This window comes from Nestor notabilis, unplaced genomic scaffold, assembly GCF_000696875.1.
Source record: "Nestor notabilis isolate BGI_N333 unplaced genomic scaffold, ASM69687v1 scaffold24358, whole genome shotgun sequence".
NCBI classification, from domain to species: Eukaryota; Metazoa; Chordata; class Aves; order Psittaciformes; family Psittacidae; genus Nestor; species Nestor notabilis.
The window spans coordinates 3,211-12,405 of NW_009940010.1; the positions used below are offsets into that span (position 1 = coordinate 3,211).

The 9,195-nt window shown below is 42.6% G+C and overlaps 1 protein-coding gene across 1 annotated transcript; it reads right to left on the minus strand.

The window, feature by feature from the left end:
• Nucleotides 1-1,294: 1,294 nt before the first annotated feature.
• On the minus strand, nucleotides 1,295-7,943 carry SKP1 (S-phase kinase-associated protein 1). Its single transcript, XM_010020146.1, has 5 exons — nucleotides 7,834-7,943; nucleotides 5,286-5,359; nucleotides 4,001-4,144; nucleotides 3,324-3,464; nucleotides 1,295-2,556 (listed from the first exon to the last, which is right to left on the minus strand). Exons 1-5 carry the CDS (start codon nucleotides 7,928-7,930, stop codon nucleotides 2,521-2,523), a joined length of 492 nt encoding a protein of 163 aa, XP_010018448.1. The 5' UTR covers nucleotides 7,931-7,943; the 3' UTR covers nucleotides 1,295-2,520.
• Between the last annotated feature and the right edge of the window lie 1,252 nt (nucleotides 7,944-9,195).

Consider the following 9,195-nt stretch of genomic DNA (forward strand, 5'->3'; position numbering starts at 1 on the left):
GTGTCTTTAGAAACACCATATGAAGCATTACTGGTTTGTGTTAATGCTCTTTTTTAACAGAAGGAAAAAACTTTGCCCTTAAAGTTCTTTTACAGCAATTTCAACTCTTCCTTAAGTACATCATTCGACTTCCCGAGATCAGTTTGAATGTACGAGTCCTGGAAGCACCACTTCATTAAGCCAAGTACAACCACTGTCTGTATGTAGCAGGGATCAATGTTTTGCAGCTGTACTTTCATTTGTCCAGTGATGATCCACCACTTGTTGTAAGTTTTTTACTTCATTGAGTTTGTATTTTTTTGGCTTTTATGTTCAAAATGTTTATAGCTTTATAAATAAAGTAACTGCCAGAGTGGCTCTTTGAGATGGGCCACTGGGAGTTCTGATCTGAACCTCTCAAATAATGATTTCTTGGAAGTCAAGACTATTCTTTCCCCCCCCCCCTTCATCATTTGTATGAATAGTTTTTAGGACAATTGCTAACAGGCTTCAAGGGGTAGGACTGAAGCAGTAAACCAAGACTAAGAAGAAATACATGGGCTTACAGTTGGTGTAGTGGGACCCTGGGTCACAGATGGAGCTCCCTGAGCAGTCCCTGCTCTCCATGGTCTGATCTCCCCTTCTCACTGCTATCAAGTATTCAGTGAAGTCAGGATCATTCTCCAATTAATTCAATTAATTCCAATTAAGCATTTCCCAAACCTGGAGAAATCCCTGGCAGTGTTCAAGGCCAGGCTGGACACAGGGGCTTGGAGCAACCTGCTCTAGTGGAAGGGGTCCCCGCCCGTGGAGGGTGTCCCTGCCTGTGGCAGGGGTTGCAGCTGGAAGAGCTTTAAGGTCCCTTCCAACACAGACCAGTCTAAGACTCTATGTCCAAGCCCAGCACTGGAGTATTTTATGCCCCCCAACAACAGAATATCTAATCTGCCTGTGATATGCACAGCAGGACAAAGGCTGAATAAGCAGATGTGAGCAGCAGATGCACCCAGAGCACAGAGTTGAATGCTGCTCGGGAGCAAGTTACAAATCCTTTCATTAATGGCTACAAAGATCATCACGTAAAAGCTGATAAAGCATCACAATACATCCATGTGCATTGCTTGCTGTTTCATTTCCAGCTTAATCTGACAAGTCACCCACTGTGTCTGACTGGTGGCCTGCATCCGTCATTAAACCAAACCCTTACATCTGTTTTACTTCAGTTAACCACTGCCTCAGTGCTCCTGTTTGTACATACACACAGTAGCAAGTGACAGGTTGTCTAGTTCCAAATAACTAGAACCATTTGCAAATGAAAGTTTAAAAGCCCTTTATTAATCCAGAAGTGGAACACTGATATTTAAAGTGAGATAAGTATGTTTATTAAGGTTCATTCTACTCTAAGGTTTATACAGAGAATGGAATGCAATACAAGCTAAGAGCACACCTCAAAGATCTACCACACAACCATCCCTACTCCCTATAAGGGAACTGTAAAAAAACAAAAGAAATAAAAATCAGAAAACCAGTTACTGTTTAACTAGTTGCAAGTGGCTTTGTCCAAGTTAAGCTGATATTGCATTAGCTTTGTCTGCAATAATTAAAGTCTCTACAAGCCAAAGTATCGCAATCAGAGGCATAAGATTTCATATGGACACATGAAACCATGTTTTAAAGAGCTACGTCACAAGGGCTGTTTAAAATTGCCTAAAACCCAGTCACTACTGACATGCACAGGTCAATAATAGTAACTTTGGTAATGTCAGTCATTTTTGGTCAAATCAGGATTCCACTTTTAACAGGAACATATAAAAACACACCAATCCTGTGCATAAAGCAACACACTTCTCATCTGCTACCAGCTAGAGGCAGGTCTTCAAGACATGGTTGGAGGATTCAAATCTCACTCTCAGGAGCTTGCTTAGTTCTAGGTCACATCTTTCACTAGTCTCTAAGGCCAGACTAACAGGACAAGAAAGTGGTCAAATAGCTTCTCTTTTTTGTATGCAGGACAAGAACCATCTCAGAAGTTCCATCACTTTAAGTAACACTAATTCTGCCCACAATGGTTTTCATAAGAAATCCAGTAGCTTTTACTTCACCTACTTCCTCAAGACACATGCTAGTTAGCTTTCCTTGCTGAAGCTACCAATACCCTGTAAATACAAGTGTCTTGTTCTTGAGGAAGAAGCCACAGGTGGTTTTATTTACAATGGAGTCAATCCTTAGCATTGGAACTGGACTTGAACAGTTTCAAAGTATAATGAAAAGGATAACCTGAAGTGCTACTTCCCATACAGAATCCACACTTAAGTTTTATTCATTGCAGAGTAAAGTAAAAAGACATCCAATTACACTAGTAAAAACTCAGAAGATTTAAATTTGTACTCAAAAAAACCACTACACATGCAGAGGGAACAACATCCTGCTAACACAACTTCATTTGCTGCTGCATTTGTCTAATATTAACAATTATGAACAGAGCAGTGCAACTAGTATTTGGAACAATCCTTACAGTGTTCGAGTGTCAGGCACAATACTTCACTTCTCTTCACACCACTGGTTCTCTTTGCGTACCTGAAAGAGCAGTTTAACTGTTAGGATTTAGCTGCAGTGAACTTAAAGCTCGCTCTAAATCCCTGTAAGGACTCAGGGTTACTCACTGCAGGAAGGCATAAACTCAGAAGCAGCTTAAACGTTTCATGCAGGTTTGTAATGAGAGAGTCAGCCTTCCAAACTGACCTCTGTATCAATATAAGCCAAGAAATTTATTCCCCATGCCAGGTTTGATCAGAACTGATTTCTTTCCACCAAGCAAAGCAAATGGACTGGCTTAAGATCAAACTGCTTTTTTCATGATAAAGCACTGAAAACAAACCTAAGTTTAGAATTCACTGACTTGGTATGTAAAGAAGGCATCTTGTTCTGCTCTCTCCCAACTCTGCCATTTTGCAGGCAGTTTCTCTTTCAAGTTAAGATCAAGGAGTTCATTACTTAAAAATAAGAATTCAACCATCTTACCTTTCTAGCATCACGCAACGATTCAGCTTCAGCATTCTTACTAACAGCAAGCTAAGGCTGCCACAAAGAACCCCCCATGCTTCCTCACCAGACACACACTTGAGCTAGGACATCAATACACTTTGCTTTGACTTTCTTAGGTAACAGGCTGCAAGCCCTGCAGACACCAGAAGGTCTCCCACTAGTAGCAAGTCAGTTACGAGAGGTTGATGCATTTACACTTGTTGTTAACAAGTCAGTTGCATCACACATTAGATTATGAAGCCCCACGCAGTAATTCAACAGAAAACCAGGTACATTATAGTTAAACCCAGACCAAGTACCTGTGCTTCTTCCTCCTCGGTGAAGTCATTCTTGATGTTGAATGTCTTGCGGATTTCTTCTGGAGTTTTCCCCTTGATCATGTTTGCAACTGTCTTGCACGTGACATCAAGCAAACCTTTGATGTCCAGGTAATTTGCAGCCTGTGGAAGAGTTCCCAAATTTAAAGCCTCCATATCAATACTGTGCCTCTGCAGATGTACTACCCAAGTTATGGTGACACTGGAATTGTGCAATACAGTAACTGCAAACAGATCATCTCCACTTGGAGAAGCTTTAGCCAGAACCTTGAAGTAACAGTACCTAAAACTTGCCAAACAGAAGGGGAAGTCATTTGTACCGTGAAAGACACCCCCCAGGCACCTCCTTTTACAAAGAGCTTTCAGAAGCCTGCAAACACCCGAGATCTTCAGTGCTGAAGTACTATTAACCAGCCAAGCCAAACAACATTGGCTCATGGTACCACAGAAGGCCAAAGCCAGATTTTAATCTGTATGCACATCTCCAGAACTCCACTTCTAGTAGTAAGTCCTCAACCAAGACTCAGGAGCCCCAAGAATAAAGACAGCTCTAGGGGCCCAGATTCAGAGAAGTCAAAGGAGTTATTCAAGAGCACCCAGACTGTGTTTGTAAGTGGAGCACTGCCAGGCAGAGCCTCACACCCCCTGAGCACACTTACCAGGATAAGTTCAAACAGTGTTCCTTGGTCTACTTTCAGAAACTCTTGATCCCACACAGGGATGTCATCTGTTCGCTTCTCTTTGTTCTCATCATCCTCAGGAGGAGGTGGATCATCCTTGTGGTGGGTGCACCACTGAATCACCTAATCATGGGTTTGATAGTAAAGTTGCAGCCAAATCATTCTCCCATTAGACCCCAACTAGAACGTAACTTAATTTTAGAAGAAATACACCTTTTCCTCTAGATTAATATTAGAATTCTGTATAAACACACTCCAACAGCTGGTATTTTCATCTCAGAACAACTGATCCCCAGCCCTGCAGTACAAGTCTTCTGAAATACTAGTAGTAAATTACTTACGATCCTATAAGCCAGCTGCTGGTGTTACAAAGCTATTTGACCCTGTGCTAATACACACAGGACTGTGCAAAGAAAACATAAACCTCAGTGTTCAATTTCTTTGCAGAAACACAGTTTTTAAGCAGAATACTACTCAGGGGAGGAGTGTAGCTGGTAGCAGCCACCAGCAGGGCAGGTTCACCCCAGGACAAGGTTCACATGGCAAAAGGTTGCCTTTTTTTTTAGTAGCTTGGGAACATGTAACCTCAATCTCATCACCCGGACAGTTAAAAGGAGCAGGGATCTACTGCAAGTAACACCCTGTTCCATTCTGCCAACCCAAGAGACTTGACAAGTTTGAAGTTATTTGTGTGTATGTTCTCTAGGAACTAATTCCTAACCCTGTATTTACTCCCAAACAGTCCAGTGCTTATTTTAACCCAACGCTTTCCACTTCAGAGCAAAAAGCATCTTAGGAAACAACATCATATTTTGCTTTCCCTTCTCTTGACCCAGCAACAATCATGGTCTGTACTGAATTTCACACCATCAAGTGCAGTGTCTGAAGCACTGGAACTGCCACAGTCTCTCCTAACATCCCATCTCCTGAAGAGCCACCTCACTTCCCAGAATCCAGTTAAAAATCAGTCCTTTAATACCATGCAATACCGGTGTGCACAGATGCCCAGCACCACTTCCACGCCTCTGGAAGCTTGAGTGGCCTCCAGCTGCTGTTCCAAGTGGTCACCCCATGTCTCCTACCATTACCTGCCTGCCACCTTCACCCCAGTTCTCAGCTCCCCGAGGTGCCCGTGTTCATGCACCTCTAATCAGTTCAGCTCGTAGCCAGCACATGGGAAGTAGTTCTAATACAAAATACCCAACTCCAGCATGAATTGCACATTTCATCACTGCCATGAACACAACCACTTCCAGCATCTTACCTTTTTTAGGATAGCTGCATTAACATTTGGAAGAGGGACTGGGTCATCGTCACCTTCATCATCCATCCCCAAATCTGAAAACAAGAGAGGTGACTAAGCAACGGGCAGACAAAACCACTTACTCTTCTCTGAACTGGGCTAGTTCACCAGTTCTCCACTGGGTTAATACCACTGAGGCTGAATGGATTGGCAGCAAAGGAGCTCTCACTGGTGAGCTCAGAAGGTTTTAGAAAGCTTCTGTGGAGCCACGGCCGCATTATATGTACTAGGTTACACCTAGTTGAGGCTAAGTAGCTAACAAGGCTGCCTCATCAAATGAGAGCAACGACAAGCCATCAGTTAAACAGCGAGTTACTTGTTAGAACCCAACTTGCTAGTTCAGTGTTGTGGGAACAGGATACATTGAACAATCAGACTAATACTTACACGTATTTACCACTTTCAGCAGCTCAAGCCACAAGTTACACCAGAGTGTTCCAGCCGAGATCTCCCATTCCATTTATTATTAAGCAAGGATTCAGATCTACTGTGGTAAGAGACAGTGTTTTGCCCTCTACTGGGGCAGTAAATAGAGAAGCCAGTTATCCAGCCTCTGAAGCACCTGCGCTGCTTCTTACCAGCTGAAGAAGTTCACATGCTAAGGCAGCAGCACGATCCTTCAACAAAAAAAAGCATTTCCAAAGCATGCTTCCTGATAGTCCTTGCTTTAAAAGCTTGTCAGCCTGCTCAAGACACATCTGGATAAAGTTTGCTCTTTGTCCCCTTGATATAATTAAGGAATCAAAGTAAAAATTAGGATTAAAACATCATTAAAATTTGCTCTTGATACACAGCACAAACACCACATTAACCAGCTTTGATTAGAGAATATGCTTTTTGATTACACAGATGCTAACAGTTGGATGACACCCTAACTGTCAAAGATTAACATCGTGCAATTAGTGGCATATTAATTGGTGTTACTTTCTGTAATTGAGTAGCTGCAGATCTTCACTCACTATCTGCAGAGGAGACAATTCTACATCACCAAGGAACTCAAGTTTTCAGAACATGACTGTCACACCATCCTCACTGATCGAATCTGTGCAGTTACAATAGCATGTACTGCTGTATTCAGGCAAGTCAACTCCTGTTATTAATGAGAGCTTAATTAGTCCTACTTCTTGTCTGGAATAACTTCATAGATTCAGAAGCTGAAATACTGACATTAAAGGGCACTGCATATGTCACCAGTTAACACAGACTTCAACTGCATACTCTGAATGTGGTGGCAGGTTCTAATGCAAGAAGTGACCAGTCCAAAATCGCTGGTATGGGAGAATAATTCAAGCAGTATCTCAGATTGAGTCAACTCGGCTCCACTTGTCCCCATCAAACCAGCAGTTTCATCTGCCAGCCAAAAATTCATCCTGGTGGTCCCAGGATGCTCAACACAACCCCACCTTTTAGCTCTTCCCCTTCAAGCACTGTTTATCAACTGATGCTTAACCAGCTGTACTGCAGATGCACTTCATCTGTCCAAGGAGACTGGCTCTCACCCAGAGTAGTAAGAAGCTAGTTTACGGTGCCTAGCACCACCTACCATGTGTAACCTGCTTTTAGTCAGCACCAAGTGCCACTAAACACCAGCCTCTGCATGAGAAAGCTGAGAAGAATTGTGCTCCCTGATGTATTCCACTGAGAGCAACGTTGCCTGCTCATGTTGCTGGTCATGTTCTACAGCATCTTATTAACAGAATCAAAGTGTTCACTGCTTGGGAGTATTTCAACCTCGTTTTTACTGTTCTTGTGTGTACAAGTGTCACAACCAGCCAAATATTTATACCCAAGAACATCATTTTAACTACATCTACAGAAAGGGGTTTTTTCCCCCCTCCAAGTTAATTCATGAATACACCCAGAAACCGGGAAAGCCACCAGGAGACAATGAGGATTTGCAGGGAGGGATTAGACACAGCTTGCTCTGTATCCCAGCCATCTGGCAGACTTCCCCTCCCCCCCACAAGCTCTTTTGTTTCAAATTTATGTCAGCAGGAGATCAGAACTGAGCATTTAGCCCAAATAATTTAATTGCAGCCATAAGCCCACAATATAGGTTTCATTTTAGCTCTTTGGTGCATTGCTTTATGATCTCCCACCCTATTTAAGAGAGATTTACAGTGCAAGACTGCTTTGTGTGATTAAATAAACTTGGGGTTTAATATTATTAGATGCTCTGTTTGCTTAACTTTTACAATAGCGAAGCAGGCTGTAGGCAAGGCAGTGGGGTGCTTACCTTTTACAAGCCTCCCTGTAAGTGCTCATAGCAAGAAGACTGAAACTTTAAGCTTTATGTGAGAGCACATCCACCCAAAACATAGTTTCAGCTATGACAGCAGTTGTTTGGGCTCTTCTGACGTAAGACAGAAGCTGCCTCACAGGCCTGGGAATCCTTTGGCAGGTCAGCACCAGTTTGTCTCCTCTGCTCACAGCTCCTGTCCAAGAGGCTTCCCTGCATACCCTGCTACCTGTGCACGAGGCAGTGATCCTCACGGGTTCATGCTCTTACCTTCCAGCATGGTCTTTATAGTTACAGACTGCTTTGCAATTTCAACATCAACTTCGAAGATCTCTCCATCTGAACTCTGCAGTTTAATTGAAGGCATCTACAAGAGAAGGACAGTTATTTCCACGCTATATCCAGCAGATATTACAAGTTCAGCCAACCCAAAGATGGGCATTACCTGTACTATTTATACTGCTTCTTACCAACACCACATAGCCCCATGGCACTTAAATCACTCAAGTTATTCACTGCTTCCATCAACAGGCCTAAATTCATTAATCCTCATGCTTAAGAAACAAGGACTGTCAGAAGCTTAAAACAAATTTAAGAGAAGAATACACAAATTCCTTAAGTCATTAGTGCTTATTTTTACAGAGCAATCTTTCCCTTGATTTTACTTTCAACACCACTTCCAAAACCCTGTCTTCAAACCCAAACAACTGCTCCTCGCTTTGACTACTCAAATCAAGCCAGACCTCAAAAGCAGGTTTCAAACAACAGCCTCTGGAACAGACCCACAAAACCGAGGGTGGAAGGAGCCTCTCCAGAGCCCAGTCCAGCCTCCCTCCTCCAAACACAAACAGACCAGCTTACTCAGGATCAAAGGCTTCCCTTCAGAAAAGCATGTGGCTTTCTGGAGAGATTAAAAAGCAATACATCACCACAAGGAAGGCTTTCAGCACTCAGTACTGCTCTTACAAAGTAGAAAGTTAGATCAGCATTAGGAAAAACTAGGATGATCATGCATTTTAAAGTTTCTCAAACAAACTGTACTAAGACCTACAATAAACAGAAGCAGCTTCAGATGTCACTAACAATAAAATAAGCAAACTCTACACGAATACATCTTCCCAGATATTTAACAACTCCAATCCAGCAGTAACACACTTGATACAGCAGGTAGTAGGCTACAACTTCTGCCTGAAACTACACATGAAGTTTGTTTGTGTATCACTGCACTTGAACCCATGAACCTGAAGGACATGATAAACAAAACTGCCTGGCCAGGAACATTTTATAAACTGGTTCTCAGCAAACAAGTAGGATGTGTTGCAAGTTCCTCACCACTTGATATCTGTTAGCAACAAACCATTGCAACAGACTCATTTTCCTCGAGTTACCTGCTTGAAGATCTCTAAAGCAGGTACGTGGAAGCACAGCCTGCAAGGCTTCAGGGACAACAACTTACAAATTCATTTCAAATGATCTTCCCCCTCCAAACCTAAAAGCTATGCACACAAGTTCCTCACAGTAGTACTTGAGCTACCCAAATTGAATCAGCTGCACCACTTTCAGCAGATCTACACTATCCCTTTTTGAATGCCTCCTGCGGGTCATCAATACAGCCGAGCCCGACAGCACTGC

Excerpts from the sequence above, each read along its gene's own strand:
- SKP1 (XM_010020146.1), bottom strand. The coding sequence starts at position 7,930 with ATGCCTTCAATTAAACTGCAGAGTTCAGATGGAGAGATCTTCGAAGTT. Across the intron at positions 4,145-5,285 it reads ATGCAGCTATCCTAAAAAAG|GTGATTCAGTGGTGCACCCA; the intron begins GTAAGATGCTGG and ends ACCCATGATTAG. Across the intron at positions 2,557-3,323 it reads CCGAGGAGGAAGAAGCACAG|GTACGCAAAGAGAACCAGTG; the intron begins GTACTTGGTCTG and ends CTGCTCTTTCAG.